This window comes from Aspergillus pseudonomiae (genome assembly GCF_009193645.1).
Source record: "Aspergillus pseudonomiae strain CBS 119388 unplaced genomic scaffold BDV37scaffold_8, whole genome shotgun sequence".
Taxonomy (NCBI): Eukaryota; Fungi; Ascomycota; class Eurotiomycetes; order Eurotiales; family Aspergillaceae; genus Aspergillus; species Aspergillus pseudonomiae.
This window is the reverse complement of record NW_022476000.1, coordinates 414,026-430,046: the sequence shown is the minus strand read 5'-3', so window position 1 is coordinate 430,046 and position 16,021 is coordinate 414,026. Positions and strand designations below refer to the sequence as shown.

At 50.8% G+C, this 16,021-nt stretch overlaps 5 protein-coding genes across 5 annotated transcripts; 2 read left to right on the top strand and 3 right to left on the bottom strand.

The window, feature by feature from the left end:
- Positions 1–21: 21 nt before the first annotated feature.
- On the top strand, positions 22–5,190 carry BDV37DRAFT_268806 (DEAD/DEAH box helicase; the record flags this gene model as incomplete). The annotated part of the gene is made up of 5 exons (XM_032084239.1): positions 22–484; positions 527–678; positions 724–780; positions 1,435–2,039; positions 2,079–5,190. The coding sequence occupies 5 exons, from the start codon at positions 22–24 to the stop codon at positions 5,188–5,190; spliced, it is 4,389 nt and encodes a 1,462-aa protein (XP_031945380.1).
- Positions 5,191–5,327: 137 nt separating this feature from the next.
- BDV37DRAFT_208122 (uncharacterized protein) lies at positions 5,328–7,583 on the bottom strand. The gene is made up of 4 exons (XM_032079954.1): positions 7,400–7,583; positions 7,024–7,326; positions 5,675–6,937; positions 5,328–5,608 (listed from the first exon to the last, which is right to left on the bottom strand). Exons 2-4 carry the CDS (start codon positions 7,181–7,183, stop codon positions 5,466–5,468), a joined length of 1,566 nt encoding a protein of 521 aa, XP_031945379.1. The 5' UTR covers positions 7,184–7,326; positions 7,400–7,583; the 3' UTR covers positions 5,328–5,465.
- A 208-nt stretch (positions 7,584–7,791) lies between these two features.
- BDV37DRAFT_208215 (putative GTP binding protein (GTPBP1)) lies at positions 7,792–10,033 on the bottom strand. The gene is made up of 3 exons (XM_032079956.1): positions 9,821–10,033; positions 8,256–9,768; positions 7,792–8,203 (listed from the first exon to the last, which is right to left on the bottom strand). Exons 1-3 carry the CDS (start codon positions 9,872–9,874, stop codon positions 7,911–7,913), a joined length of 1,860 nt encoding a protein of 619 aa, XP_031945378.1. The 5' UTR covers positions 9,875–10,033; the 3' UTR covers positions 7,792–7,910.
- Positions 10,034–11,371: 1,338 nt separating this feature from the next.
- On the top strand, positions 11,372–13,949 carry BDV37DRAFT_208148 (uncharacterized protein). Its single transcript, XM_032079955.1, has one exon. The coding sequence runs from the start codon at positions 11,482–11,484 to the stop codon at positions 13,726–13,728; it is 2,247 nt and encodes a 748-aa protein (XP_031945377.1). The 5' UTR covers positions 11,372–11,481; the 3' UTR covers positions 13,729–13,949.
- A 290-nt stretch (positions 13,950–14,239) lies between these two features.
- BDV37DRAFT_239833 (PIG-L family deacetylase) lies at positions 14,240–15,669 on the bottom strand. Its single transcript, XM_032080999.1, has 2 exons — positions 15,144–15,669; positions 14,240–15,089 (listed from the first exon to the last, which is right to left on the bottom strand). Exons 1-2 carry the CDS (start codon positions 15,379–15,381, stop codon positions 14,410–14,412), a joined length of 918 nt encoding a protein of 305 aa, XP_031945376.1. The 5' UTR covers positions 15,382–15,669; the 3' UTR covers positions 14,240–14,409.
- Positions 15,670–16,021: the final 352 nt, after the last annotated feature.

Sequence of the window (16,021 nt, the reverse complement as noted above, 5' to 3'; positions counted from 1 at the left end):
ATCACCCAAGGCCTCATACTCATGCCCCTCCTCGCCCTCATGCTCAAAGTCATGCCCCACATCTTGTCCAGCACGCAGGTTACTCAACATCTGCTGAACAGTAATCAAATGATCACTTGCCCGCGTTGCAACCGTAAAGACTGCATCCCGCAGCCCAGGCGCCTCAGCCCCAAGCCTAAACACCTCTTCCTCCTTCACCCCCGCTTGCGCCATAACATCCAGCGGAAGCATTACAGCCCCCTGCCTCGCCGCGCCGCCAGCTTGCTGACCACCCTGCTGACCCACCGCACGCGCCGCAGGAAACGCAACCAACGGCAACCCCCGCAGAACAGCCACAATGCCCGCCGCCTTCCCCACATGCGATGCGACATGATCCGCCGTAACAGAGGCCATGGGCAACGCCGAGAGCGTCAGATACATGAGCGTGGAATACGTACTCTCGGCGTAGGACTCCAGGGCCGCGATATCGGGGTACGGGTCATTCGTTAGGCCGCGTTCGCGGGCGCTAATAAGTCGCGTTAACCAGCCTTTGCTGATGCGGGCGTGGCCGTTGGTTCGCTCGTGGAGGTCTGCGATGGCGGAGGAGAGGAGGATGGCGATGGGTTCTTTGGGCGGAGTGCCGGCGAGGATCTTTGCGATCGATTCGCGCCAGAACTGGAGGCGCATGAGGCCGATTGTGTGGGAGCTTGTTGTTTCGGGGATCATCGAGAGCGAGACGTTTAGGGCGCGGAGGGCGAGGTAGAATTGTTGGGCGTGCCGCGGGATGAAGGTGTGGAGTGTGTAGGAAGGGCGGTCATATTTGCTGCGTAGGTGTTAGATGGTAGGTTCATTTGGGGGCGTGAAATTGCATTGAGACGTACAGGAGGAGGTCGGAGCAGTATTTTTGTGCTGCTTGGATTTCGGCTGCTGCGGCCGTTGTTGGACTCGCGCATGGTTTGGAGTGGCTGAAGTGTCTTCTTTGGGATGCTTGGATGTTTCGACCGCCGGAGGAGAGTCGGGTTATTTGGCGGCTTGCGCCGCGTGTCGGTTGGAGCATTTCTTTGAATGGTGATATGGTGGTGGGAGAGAGTTTGAGGAGTGCTGTGGTTGTTTTGCGGCCGAACTAAAAAATCCCGGAGAGAGGATGAAATAGCATTGCGGGTACGCCGTACCTGAGAGCCAAGGTGGAGCTGCGTCAAACGATTAGCTAAACCGACAATTGACGGAGAAGAGATAGTGGCACATACATATTCCTATCCCGCGATGGAAGTTATCCTGAGGGGATTGACAATTTTGCCCTTTTCGGGAGCAAAAGAAAATGACGTCGGCCCGTGATTTCGCGTATCTCCGGCGCGTCCTCCGCGCCAATCATCCATGCAGATTATTAACAAAGAAGCATCAAAGGTTTTGCGCGCCCTGAGACCCCTGACAGGAATCTTTTCTCTCACCTACTAGAGCGGCGGCCGCTACATGATGGATTTCGGGGATATTGATGGCCGTCCTTTGAAAAAGAGACGATTTTTTGTCGACGAAGAGGCGGACACCAGACCTCCCATTGACTCTACAGCTGTATCCCCCGACGCGTCTACACCTCGTTCCACTTACGATGATCAGCCGCCGGTCGTTCAGTCCCATGGTGTACAGCTTGGCGATACAATAGTTCCTGTAGACGGAGAGGGAAATGAATATGTACGAGACGATGATCAGCAGACCGCGAGCTATACTTCGCCACGAGAGCGAGAAGCAGAAAGTGCCGGAGATACTATAGGGGGTGGATTAGCTTTTACGACGCAAAATGCTACAGTACCAGAAAAGCAGGAGGAGATAGTGACAGCAGGAAACACATCGGCACAAGAGGGTACAGACGGATTTGACACGGAGGCCTTCGTTAGTATTATCGGGGAGCGACTCTCGCCAGACACGATACGCAAGATTCGGAGTGTAGCTGGCGATAACCTAGAGAGAGCGATCAATGTTTATTTCGATGGGTCATGGAAGTTACCCCCTGGTAGTGCAAGGAACCAAACCATGCTGACATCCCAACAAACGCTGTCCACGCGGTCTACGCCTGTTATTCAGACATCTATATTTGGGAATAGGCCAGGAAGGAAGGGGAGGAGTGCTCCGGCTGAAATTGCGCCCCAAAATACCTCCCAGCCCTCGGTGAGATACGTTGGTGCTTTCGGCGTGGGAGCGTGGGCGACTCGGAGTGGAGTGGGGTTTATTAAACATGGAGATCGTGTTAACATTGAGCGTGCCAGGTCTCAGCCGGTCTCGAAGCGTGGTCGTGGTGGGAGGGTTTTCACTAATAACAGGGGTGACGTTTTAACTCGCTTCACCAATCAGTCCGGCCAGGAAATTGGGAGACTTCCTCAGGAGACAGCGGCATGGGTATCGACTTTACTTGACCAAAAAGTCTGTAAGCTCGAGGGAGTGTGTGTATTCGCACCGGATAGAATCCGCGTCAATGACACAATATACCTGCAACTATGGTGTTACTTACGTATAGAGGCGTTTCAATCTGGCATTCTGGATAGCTCAATCGATGATAATCGATCGACAACCATTTTCGAAGAGAAGGAAAGCACTGAAGAGAAGCGGCTACGACTTCGCCAGGTCGCTCTGGTAAAGCTCTTCGATGAGATCGGTCTGCAACCGACCTCAGCCAACGACATGACCCTGAAACATAAGAAGGAGGGCTTGCTGCGTGCAGTGGAAATAGCAGAACAGTACGATAAAAACAAAAGAGAAAACAAATCGAATAACGACTCATCTGAAGACGAAGAGTCCCCGGAACTAGAGGAAGACCAACTTGATACTTTATACAAGAAGGCCCAGACATTCGATTTCAGTATGCCAGAGGCCGAGCCTCCACCGACGTTCTCGTTGAACCTCCGGAAGTATCAAAAGCAAGCCCTCCACTGGATGTTAGCCAAGGAGAAAGATAATAAGTCCGCCAGAGGTCCATCAATGAACCCGCTGTGGGAAGAATATGCGTGGCCAACCAAAGATGTTGAGGATCACAACCTTCCGACCATTGAGGGCCTTGATCACTTCTACGTCAATCCGTATTCCGGAGAGCTTAGTCTCGACTTCCCAGCACAAGAACAGCATTGTCTTGGAGGAATCTTAGCTGATGAAATGGGCTTGGGTAAAACCATTGAGATGCTTAGTCTTGTTCATTCTCATAGAAACGTGCCTCTCGGCCAAGCAGCAGATGGCCCAAGCTCCGTCTCCGGCCTAGCAAGGTTACCCTCCTCGACTTCTGGCGTGGTAACCGCTCCTTACACTACTCTTGTTATCGCTCCCACCTCTCTTCTTTCGCAGTGGGAGAGTGAAGCCCTGAAGGCCTCTGAACCAGGTTCAATGAAGGTCCTGATGTACTATGGTAATGAGAAGTATGTCAACCTCAGAGAGCTGTGCGCAGCAAGTAACCCTACTGCTCCTAATGTAATCGTCACGAGCTACGGAGTTGTCCTGTCGGAATATCGACAGATGTTGTCATCTGCGACATTTTCGACTGCTACGCCAGGTGGCTTGTTTTCGGTAGAATTCTTCCGTGTCATTCTTGATGAAGCACACCTTATCAAGAATAGACTGTCGAAGACTGCGAGAGCTTGTTACGAGCTTAAAGCGACTCACCGATGGGTCCTCACTGGGACACCTATCGTTAACCGCTTGGAAGACTTATTCAGCTTAGTGCGATTTCTCAAGGTCGAACCGTGGAATAACTTCTCCTTTTGGAAAACCTTCATCACCGTGCCTTTCGAGTCTAAAGACTACGTACGGGCCCTCAATGTGGTACAGACCGTGCTTGAACCTCTAGTCCTCCGACGCACCAAGACGATGAAAACCCCAGAAGGGGAGCCTCTAGTACCACTGCCACGTCGGACCATTACAATTGAAGAGGTCGAACTCCCGGAGCAAGAAAGAGAGATTTATGATTATATCTATACCCGAGCAAAACGCACATTCAACGACAACATCGAGGCAGGTACCTTACTAAAATCGTTCACAACGATCTTCGCCCAGATTCTCCGCTTACGCCAAACATGCTGCCATCCAATTCTAACCCGCAACAAAGCCATTGTCGCAGACGAAGAAGATGCAGCGGCGGCAGCCAACGATGGCAACGGGCTCAAGGACGACATGGACCTACAGGAGCTAATAGACCGATTCACAACAGCAACCGAACCAACAGACTCCAAACAAGGCCAGGAAACCTCCAACAAATTCACCACCTACGCTCTGAAACAGATTCAAAACGAATCCAGCGGCGAATGTCCCATCTGCTCGGAGGAACCCATGATCGACCCAGCAGTAACCACCTGCTGGCACAGCGCATGCAAAAAATGCCTAGAGGATTATATACGCCACCAAACAGACAAGGGCGACTCGCCGCGATGTTTCTCATGCCGCGCACCAGTCAGCAGCAGAGATATCTTCGAAGTCATCCGTCATCAATCACCAACCACCACAACCCCGGAAAACGACATATACAGTAGCACTCCTCCGACCAGCACCCAACCCGCACCCCGTATCTCTCTCCGCCGCATAAACCCCCTCTCCCCTTCCGCCCACACTTCCGCCAAGATCCACTCCCTCATCAACCACCTCCACCGCGTCCCATCAAACACCAAATCAGTCGTCTTCTCCCAATTCACCAGCTTCCTCGACCTCATCGCCCCGCAACTGGACAAAGCCGGAATCCCCTATGTCCGTCTCGACGGCACAATGGCCCAAAAATCCCGAGCCGAAGTGCTCGCCCAGTTCAACAAGACCGAAACCTTCGACCAAGAAGAAATCGAAGACGCAGAGCGAGAAGATGACGTTAATAGCCCCTTCCCCAGAAAATTACCACACCCTAGAAACGGCCACGCATCGGCGAGCCCCAGTCCCAGGGTTCTTCTCATCAGTCTCCGTGCTGGTGGCGTGGGTCTCAATCTCACGGCCGCTAGTAATGTGTTCATGATGGATCCGTGGTGGAGCTTTGCCATCGAGGCCCAGGCTATTGATCGCGTTCATCGCATGGGTCAGTTGAGGGATGTAGCTGTTACCCGGTTTGTTGTTAAGGATTCGATCGAGGCGAGGATGTTGCGGGTCCAGGAGCGGAAGATGAATATTGCTGGGTCGCTGGGGTTGAGAGTTGGGGGAGATGGGAACGAGGATAAGAAGGAGAGGATTGAGGACATTAAGATGCTGTTTGAATAGACTCATCTGTCTGAACCTATATGTATGGAGCATAACTCCTCGGCCATACTTCTTTTGGTGGATATACAGATCTACCCTGGTTTAGCATAACAATACCCTCGCCCTAAATATAATGCAACTGGTTAGAATTTAATAGAACTTGACTTAGAAACTAGAAGGAACCTTCCACTATTGTACAGACTATACACTAAACCAATCCGCGAGAATAACAATACACAAATGGGTCATCAAGTTTCAATCATCACACGTCACAATCTGCAGGCCAATTATAGATTTTAGGACTTATGGGGATGGATGACCTTTTCCACCTTCTCCTTAATATGAGCCATAGTGCCCCCCGAATGAGAACTATCCTTAGAATGCTTCTTGTCCGAGGATTCATGCTTGTTGCTACCGCCAGGCTCACCAGCTGCCGCAGCTATATCAAAATAGTTAGCCTTATCCATTCCACCTAATCCTTGAGAGAGTCAGGGAAATAACTTACCAGGCTTACCGTCATCCTCGGCCCTAGCAACCTTCTCATCCTGCTTCCAGTGCTCTCTGGGCTCAGCAACGGAGGGCCCACGAAGAGCCTCCTTGCTCACATGGTCAGTCTTAGGGGTGAAACCGACTTGCTCGACATCATCGTCCTTCTTGGTAGGCTTAGACGTAGACTCCTTCTGAGTGCTGCTTTGGCCCTCCGTTGTCGTGCTTGAGGTTCGTTGCTCGGTGATAGACTTAGATTTCTGGGGCGCGGATTCAGCGATGCCAGTGCTGGGATGTCTGGCTTCGGTACTGGTTGGTTCCTTTGTAATGCCGGAGCTGGGCTGTCTGGCCTCGATGCCAGTACCGATGGACTGAGAAGACCGATCGGGGATTTGGGCCTGGCTTCCGTGGCTGGTGGTAGAGCCCAGATTCCGGGATCCCTCTAGACCGGAGGTAGAGGTGTGGGTGCCAATGGCCTGGGAAGACCGGTCGGGGATCTGAGTCTCACTTCCTCCGTAACTAGTTGTAGGGCCCAGGTTCCGGGGTCCTTCTAGACCTGAGGAGGGGTGTGTGTCTTTTTCGAAAACAGGCTTGTGGGTCGTAGAAGCTGGCTGTCTGAGACCAGTTTCCTGGGCGTCTTTCTCCAGGGCCGACTTCATAGGGGAAGTCTGACCGGTACTGGAGGTGGTGTGTCCAAGACCAGATGTCTCGATGCCCCTGTCTAGACCGGACTTCTGAGTAGAGGGGTGTCTCAGGCCAGTTGGGTGAGTAGTGTCTGCTCCGAGAGCTGAGGTCTGAGCGGAAGTTGCACCTCCAAGAGTACCCGTGTGTCTGAGACCATGTTGGTGGGAATCAGATGGGAGAGCAGATGTCTGGGCGGCTGTTGCGTCTCCGAGACCACCTGTGGAAATCTTGTGTCCAGATCCGGCACCAGAGGCAGCAGTAGCAGTAGCAGCAGCAGCGCCAGCGCCAGCGCCAGCCAAGGAACCCTGGTTAAGTCCAGTAGTCTTATCACTGTGGCCGTGGGTGAGACCTGAGGGCTGGCTGTGACGGTCAAGGTTGGATCCCAGGCTCCTCTGTTCTGGGACTCGGTGTGGCTGGGAATCGTACTTTGCGGCGGTTTCGCCGATGGGGTTCAACTCGGGTTGCATAGCGGCTGGGCCACTTGCTGCCTTGCTGTTGCTGGACTTGAGACTCGAGGAGCGGTCGGCTGGAGTAATCGATGAAAGAGCCTCAGGGACGAGAGCTGTGTTCTCTTGGGTTTGAGGAGCGCCGGGTTGGTCTGATTTTGTGTCAGTTATGTAAATTATACAGGGGGACGCGTGGTTGGTTTGGACAAGATAGCCGAAAAACAGTATTAGCACTCACCAAGACGGTTTCCAGCATCGTAAGGATCAGTAGCGGTTCCTCTGCCTTGGATTCCGGCGATTGGCTCCTTGCCGTGCTGGGTCCATTGCTGTTCGGAGGACCGGTAGTCGTGCCTGAGGGCGTCGGCGGCTGTGTGCCAGGCTTTGTCGAAAGACTCCATGGTTGCAATGTGGATATGGAATTGAGTTTGATGAAGTGTGGGGAAGTAGAGCTAAGACTCTGAAGAGATTGCTTGTCAATTGCTTAGTGAAGTAGTAGTATTAGAGAAAGTTGATGATCTAGATGATTTGGCTCTCTGGTAGCGTCTTCTACGGGGTATATATCAGTTCCTGCTTCATCCACGGTACGTCAGTGGCATTGAAACAAAGGATCTCATATCTGGCTCGATGACGATCAGCGCAAGAAGTTTCCAATGGTGCAGGAGATCATCTGCTCGATGTCATCATCTAGGGCTGATGACGTCACCCGCCACGGGAGGTTGTCCTGAATTTCAAGGCCTCAAATCCACCCACGGAGCCAATGGTGGGCGGTTTCTCAGACAAAAAATAGAAACAAAAGTAAAAACAACACACATGCACATGTTCCCATTGAAGCCATTGGACAAATTCGTCAGACATGATATAACTATGAACCGTTGGAACCCTCAATGATGACACCGCCTGAGTCAGCAACTCCATGAATGTACAATTGACGTATTGAGCGAAATCCCAGCCATTGTCCATGTAAACCATTGCAAGATTGACCAATTAAAAGGAAAGAAGAAAAGAAAAGCAAAAAAAAGGAAAGCAAAAAGAGCAAGGCAAGTACTGTCCACTCTGCGGTGGTGATGCTGTACATCCATCAAGCAGAACATATCAACCGCTCGCCCAACCCTGGCACACAAACTCTTACTTAGTGTTCCCTTCCTTCTTGGCTTCCGGGTTCAGAGGGCTGTTAGGATCGTATCCAACGCTTTTCACAATACCTAACCCCTTGGTCTTTCCTTCACGGAAGAGTACCCGGTCTCCAGGCGCCAGAAACTCTGGGCGCATCACGAAACGGAAAGCCACCAGGGCACGATCACCCGTTCTGATGAAGGGACGGTCAATGTCAATAACAGAACATGTTTGACTCACAGCACCAACGTGCAACATCGCTTGGTACCGGGGCTTGATGGTAGTAGCATGGGAGAGAATGAGAACTAGATCGAGTCAGCGTAAACCCTACACAGGTGACACAGCATGTGGTCCTACCTTCCGCAACGAACTCCCGGTAAACCTTGGGAGGCTGGTCCAACTTCTTGAGAACAACCATACCCTTTCGAACCTCTTTCCTTCGTACCCGTTTCAGCGCGAACGAGCCAGACTGTCCCGCAAAGCAGGCGTTGACCGATATCCGTTTCCGTTCGATGGACTTGATCGTGGTTGTGGTGAATTGTCCAAGTGAATCAGGGCCAACAAGTACCGTATCCCCCGCGTGTATTACTCCTGACTTGGCCACCCCCGATACCACTGTGCCTACATGTGGCACGGAGAATGTATCGTTGATAAGGAACTCGAACGGCGCGTCGGCATTGTAGTGGCCACGATGGGGAAGAATGTTCAAGAAAGTCCGTATCAGGTCCAAATTTTCTCCTGTCACGTTGGACACCTGGAAGATAGGACAGATCCGCTGACTGACAAACTGCGTTGCCGTGTTGATGGTCTGATCCATGTCTTTCACGAAGATGGGTATTTTGCGAGCCCCGGGAGACTTGAGGATTTTATTTAATTGAGTCAAGGTTTCCTGGAGAATCTGTGGGGGGCAGATATCAATCTTGGTAACAATGATCATCACAGGAACATTCAGAGCCAATGCAATTCCCAAATGCTCTTTGCTCATACCGATCAAACCGTTATTGGCCGCGACCATCAATAAGCAGTAGTTGGGGCTGCTGCTTAGCATGCCGAAGACCGTAGTCCGCAAGTATCGCTCGTGACCGGCCAAATCCGAGAAGGAAATGACCTTAGCAGACCGCTTCCCTATCTCTTCCCAAGACAGTTTGCGACCCTGAGCGCTGGTCACGATCTCTCCGTGGCTGTCGAATCCCATGATCTCCATGCCGACGGAGCTGGTCCGGCCGCTCTCGATTTCATGTTTATGTCGGAAAAGATTGACTCGAGCTTTGCCGCGGCCATCGTCGAGACTTCCCTTTACGAGAACTCCGAGCATGGTACTCTTCCCAGCGTCCACGTTGCCCACAACCGCTACCCGGAGCTCAGCCATCTCCTCCACGGTTTCTGCTGGCTGCCGGATGAGGAGCTTCCCGCACGAACCCTTCATTCGATCATTTCTGACCTCGGATTCCTCAGGGCCTCCCACATTATAGGTGACAAGAATACGGCAGTGTGCTGGCAGCGTTCCTGCCGCTTCCCGTACACGCTGCAACGCCGTTTCCCATTGGGTCACATCAAAGCCCATGGCCTCACCACCATCCTCAATACCCACGTCGAATATCGCTTCACCATGGCCTTCATCGATACGTGTTTGTATGATGCTTCCCAGTAGTTGCAGGCTGTCCTCTTGTTGATCACCTGTATTCAACAACAGGTCTTTTAGTCTGGCTGGTTTCGGAGTGTCAGACAATCCTAGCTGGTCAAGGATCTCCAGTTCTGCATGATCTTCGTGAATTCGGGATACATTGGCAGTAGAGTAGCCGCTGTCGCTAGGAGCAACCGAGCGATGCGCTTGCTGTTTTTCAGCGTATTCCGCGAAATCGCTGAGCGCCTATGCGTTGACAGTCAGCAGGTGGGGCAGAGGCAAGGGAGGAGAGGTATACGATCTCGCCTCTGCGCCGCTCCTCCGGAGTAAGTTTCGGTCCAGCCGGGGCCATGCTAGAATCTTTGATTGTAGACAATGAGGGTGCTGTAGAAGTGAGACTATTTAATACACGGTACTATACGAGCTGTATGGTCGGATAGGTGATGATTCGCCTCTGGCGCATTCAGATATGTATTCGTGTTATCATAATTTCACGGCAATAAACAAAGAGATTAGGCGGATGTAACGGTAAATGACCGCGCAAGTCGATGCAGAGTGTAACTGAATAATTCAAGGAAAGAATTAGGAATGTTTGGGGGGTTAAATAGCTGAAAAGATTGACGTGGTATGAGGCTGAACTGAGACGTGTGGAGCGGCTTTGGGGGAAGCTTTATCGATAAATGGGCGAAGTCACCGCCTGAGTCATATGCCCGCACAGAAGCACGACGAATACCATGGACCACAACAAGTAAATAAATAGTAAAATTATTTTATGACATAAAAATATATTGAGTCGCCTACAGAAGATATGACTCAGGTCGCATGCCATGACGGAGTCATCATCTGATGTTAAGGCTCTAATCTCTGTGCACATGACATCTGTTTAACAAGTGCCATGTTCTTCGTCGATGACACACCCACGACCCAGGAACCGGAATAAAAACTATAGTCCACCACTCTGGGGCCGTCGCTCGGTTTCATAGTTCCCTTCCTTTTGATCCAGTATGTAGGAGAGTCAATAGTCTCCTTAGAGCTCGGTGTTGCCTTTCGACGCGTCCTTCGTCCACTTCGTCCATCAAAATCCTATCAGGCTTGCGGGGATATTAAAACGACGGAGTCTCCTGAAAACGGGATTAGTTGGTTGTCTTAGTTTAGGATCCGAGATGATGGTAGTGGTTTCGACGCACCTCGCACAAAGAGCATTTCTTCCTGTCTCTTGATTGTCTGTAGCAAGCGATATGTTAGTCATAATTGTCCAGAAGAAATCCATATTCGAAAGAAAATGATCGCTTCGACGAAGGCACAGATGGGATCGGACAAGACGGGATCACAAGGAAGCAAAGCGACGTACTCGAATTATTTCTTCCTCGTTCTCATCCTCCTCTACCACGTAGATGGTCTCCTCCACATCTCCCATCACCAAGTTGCAATGGCTGTCGTATGCCTACCACAGAACACTAATCAGCCTCCGATCGAACAGAAATTAGATCCAGCACAACCAGGAACCTACATGGAGACGACCCTTGAGCTCGCGATCACCGCGGAGCTTGACAAAGACGATTTCATCCAGGGAAAGGCGCACCAAATCCAAAGGTTCGGAGACGGAGGCGGTGCCCGCATCTTCCGTGTCGGCCATTTTCTGATTGAACGAATGACAGAGGAGAGGGGGAAACAAAAGAGGGGAAAGATTGAAAGGGGGTTTGGGAAGGCAGTTAGTCGTAGTCGTAGCCGAGGGTAGCAAGTCTAAGCTGTCGCGTTCAGGCCGTGTCAATCAAATCAATGCACTGCAGCAAATGAGGAGAAGCTGCAGGGATTCGTTGCCAAGGCGGCACCAACACGAAACAGATGACTTCGAAGAGGGAGGACAAGCTGTGCAGTTTGTCCGACGCAACTTCGTTTCTTTAGACCTCACGGAGGACCTCTTTTGTGGTGCAATTTTTGATATCTTCAACGGTTTCGATGCGGGGACTCGTACTTGCAAGTGAGAGATTTAGCTCTCACTTGGTAGTTCCCTCGTGCGGTCGCAATCGGTCCACTCAATTCGCTCTTTGCGCTGGGCCCACTCGACTGATAGTGCCCGCTCGCGATTCCACTCAGTGGAGGTCCTTCAACAACATTCCCAAGGATTCTTCCTGGAATGTGAATCACAACTTCCAGAATGATCGGAGAGCCTCTCAAATCCGGGTCGCAAGCTCCCATTTGAGTACGACAAGTATTCTCGAAGGTGGTGGCAGTCATCATGACCACGTACCCCACACCGCTGATGCGGTACCAAGTACCCACGAGGACCTGAGTGCACTGAAGGCCACATTCTATGAAATTATCCAAGATGGCCAACCTGATCAGGTTATGGACGCGCTGCTCGATCCCCGCCACGAAGAGTTGGTTGGTTCGATGCCTCCGACCGTATTCGTTGAAGTCTTCCATCTCCTATCCCCGGCGTACTTTGTGGTTCCCTATCGCGAGATCCATCGGCCTATCCATCCAAGTGCCGCGAAAATCAAGAGATTTGGGTCGCTAGACGCCATTTTCAATGATTTTGCTACCAAATTAGCTACGGTTGTTTCGATTCGACGGTCGGCCGGCCAGGTTCTTGGTCTAGCGGAGTACACGCACCTGCTGGATTGCGCACGGTCCATTGGAGATGCTCTCATGGCCGACTACATTTGGCATAGCATGACAGAAGACGAAGTTGTTCCAGATGTTACATGCTACAATTATTACATGGAAGCCAAGGTCTGGGACAAAGCCTATACGGGGCGAGAGAGATATCACACGCGGATGACGCCTTATGCTTATCGAAAAAGAAGGTTTTTCCAGCAAAACGTCGGCTGGGAGGGCTACCGCACTGCTGAAAAGAGCGTCCGAAAGGAAGTGCTTCAGATATTCAACCAGATGACCGAACAGGGGTATCATGGCGATGAGACTAGTTTCATCAATGTGTTATTGGCATCCAGCCGTGTGGGCCATGTGCTGGGGATGAAGAACGTGCTCAAAGTAGCATGGAATGTTGACATTGATGCGCTCGCGACACTGGATCAATCTGAGCTACCTCCAGCCACTAGTTACGACCGATCGTCTCCTTTGCACCCTTCAAGTCGCCTCCTGTTTGCAATCGCTCATGCATTCGGTACGAACAATGATATTTCCGGTGCATTGCGAGCTATTGAGTTCATTTCAAACTCGTATGATATCCCTGTCCCAGAACCAGTCTGGCTTGAATTGCTCGAGCGCGCCTTTGTCCTATCACGGAACCGGTTCGGTCCTGACGCAAAACGGAATGCATTAGGCAAAGTGCCTCCCGAGTTTGTGAAGGGTGTATTCGAAACAATGACGTCGAGCAATTTCAATGCTCGTCCTACTGTCGATGTGCATCGTATTCTTGCCAAGACAGCGTGGGATCAAGCCAGGCTGTCGGAATTCCAGCATCACATGTGCGCTGCTTATGACCTTCTACGAGAAACCAGACAGAAGCGGAGGACAGCGAGAGATATCGTCGAAGCTTATCTAGGAGGGGCGTCGTTAGGCGGTTCTTCCCGACGGAGATCGCGGGTTGACACTACGCTTCTACGATCACGAGGCTTCGCCGAGGCGGTACACACCTATGATATCCTCCGATTGCGCACCGCCCAACATACCATCACCATGGAACGCTTCGCGAGACTCCTCGTTACGCACAAACGATGGACGGGCCGCGACAATCCGGTGTGGGAACGCTGCCTCCTCCCTAAAGTGCTTGAAGAGTGGCAGGATTTTCTACCACAGTCCCTCCAGTACCACATCAGGGGCGGTTATGTCGATCTCCTAGGCGCGACGCACTGGGGCCAGCATAGATTGACACTTCACAATAGGGTCCCAGTCCGTCGACCTACCGCGGAGAACGGTGTTGAGCTGGACGAGGAGGCCATGGAAATGGAGGACGATTTCGTCTGGGCACAGTATTTACGCTCCAACCCCGATCTCGACTTAGACGTGACGCCACTGAAACGACTCTTCTCCGGAGTCACTGAGAGAACCCGCAGACCTAGACCCTTTGCCATAGATACAGAATATGCTACCGAGCCTCAACAGCTGGGCTACGAGGCCGACGGACTGTCTGATCTGCCGGCGGAAGACTATGCCGGAACGCAATGGACTGCTCAGAGACAGAAAGAAAGAGAAACGGCCGGTGTTATACCCGGAAACTTTGAAGTGGTATTTACTTAGCTTTGCTTTATCTTTTTATGTTTGTGTTTTTCCTCTTATTCTCGCGGTGTTATTCACGCCTTGAACAATCCGCAATGTCGGGTTGATGAGCTGCTTATTCGATCAGTCATGAAGCCTCTAATATTTAAGTGTGTTGTTCAGCATCGGCCATATACCCTATCCATAGTATTGTTGCCAATGAAAATATTCCCTTTACTTGCCAATGTGCTTTACATTGATATAGCTGTCGTAGGTCAATCGCGCACAGTAGGCAAAATTATCGACCAACAGATGCTCTCTCCACGTATAGTAGTCAAGGATAGCACTATAAAGGAGGGGGGGGAAAGATATTTAGCAATATACTAAGACTTAGTGTATGTATTTCAAGTAAACTTATGGTCAAATTTCACCCTAGGATTATTCTTGGTTTTATACAGCAAGTCACGCAATTCTGACTGCGCATCGCTCTAATAAGGTAGTTGGTTTTTTTTTTTTTTTTTTTTTTTTGCTCAGCTAATGTACAGAGGGCCTTTCAGGATGCCATTGTGTTTAGATGAAGACGTAAAGAATACATACTTGACTCACCATATATGTGAATCTGCAGTAGCCATGCACCAGGGCTTGACCTCACTCGAATGGTGCAATGTCCAAATCCTTGATGTATGCCATAAGCTTTCAGCTCGCCGCTATTCCCTGGGTCACTTAAACCTTCTCACGCTTGAGGTCATTAACCGCCATATAACGACCAAAAGTAATCCACCCATATCGAAACCAAACCATCTGACTCTGATGAGCCTTAACCATAGCCGACTGCGCCGTCATCCATTCACCAACAGAGCTAACAAACAGAAGCCTCGCAGGCGGATCCTCCTTCGAGGTGCGAGACGAGCCTCTCAAGCTCGAGGACAGAGCATCGACTGCCCCACGCGCCATGCTCAATGGCGCATCAAGCACACCGATGTATTTGCGCAAGATGTTCGTCGTGGTGAGCGTGTACAGCGAGATCGGGCAGGTATACCCGGGTTTATCCTTCATCAGGGTACGAAGGAAGTGGACAGCGCCATGGTAGAGAGATCGGTGGTTGGGATGGTTGCTTATACCATGCCTGTCAAAGGTGAGGAGCACATCGATAGTCGCGATGGGCGGTTTGTCCCCCGTTGCTCCTCGTTTCCGAGAACCGGGCTGAGCTTCGCCCATTTCGGGGGCGAAGGCTGAGGCAAGTAAAGATGAGACGTCACTTTCTGACCAGGTGGCGCTCATGCTGTCGGGGAAGCGGGCTGGGTCGTCTACGATGAGGACATCGGACTCGTTGCGGAGGCCCAGATGCACGGCGCTTTTTTGGAGCTCCTTTTTGCGGATGTGGCCTAGGCCGTCGGCGTCTCCTGGTAGGTTGTTAGCTTGCTTGGAGCTGGGTGATGTGGTTCTATGTAACATACCGCTACTGAGACATAAGATCTTGAGATGGTTGCCCAGTTCTGGTTTGGTTAAGGCCAGCACTGTCGGTGCGAAGAACATGGCCTCGTCGTCGGGGTGGGCTATTAGAAGACATATTCGCTTGTTGTACAATCGAGGGAAATTACGAGCAAATGGTGAGGAAGACGTTGCGGATAATGTCCAGAAGATGAAGACGGCTGTGACCGCGAAGCCCAGTGTTATGAATGATGAAGGTGACATAGCACGAAATTTGAGTACTCGATTGGGTGACCACGCCTTAAGCTAGAAAAGGGGAATATGGGACCCACAGGACTAAATACCAAGGTTATTTTTAAGAACTATAGATTGGACCAAACACAAAATTGACTATGAATGTAGTGGAGGTACATCCGGGATTCTCACACACCTTAGTATGTTCCAGTCCAGTTTGTATCTGTTCAAGGTGGTATATCTTGGGCCAGTCAATATTAACTCAATCGAAGCCTGGCCTCTTAAAGAATAGAGAGAGCTATATCGCGTACATTCAACATAAGGCAGTGTGGTATAGCATAAAGGGGAAGATTTGACTTCAAAACCAATTGGGATGACGGTGTCGTTATCGCCACGTGACCTGAGATAATACAACCAGGAGGATAGATTTGATTGGAATAATTCTACGTGCTAAGCTACAACTTAGTAGTAAGCAGTCTTAAGGATGTTGAAATAATAGAGAAGATTATAAGATTCTCAGAATTATCATTTTTATCTATACTATTGTTGAAATTCCGGGATGAGGGCAGATACGGATAAGTTTAGAGAACAATACATGAGGTAATCCCAGTGATACAATAGCTGCGAGAAAGATAGAAATAGAACATCACTAATTTTTAGAATTGAAACA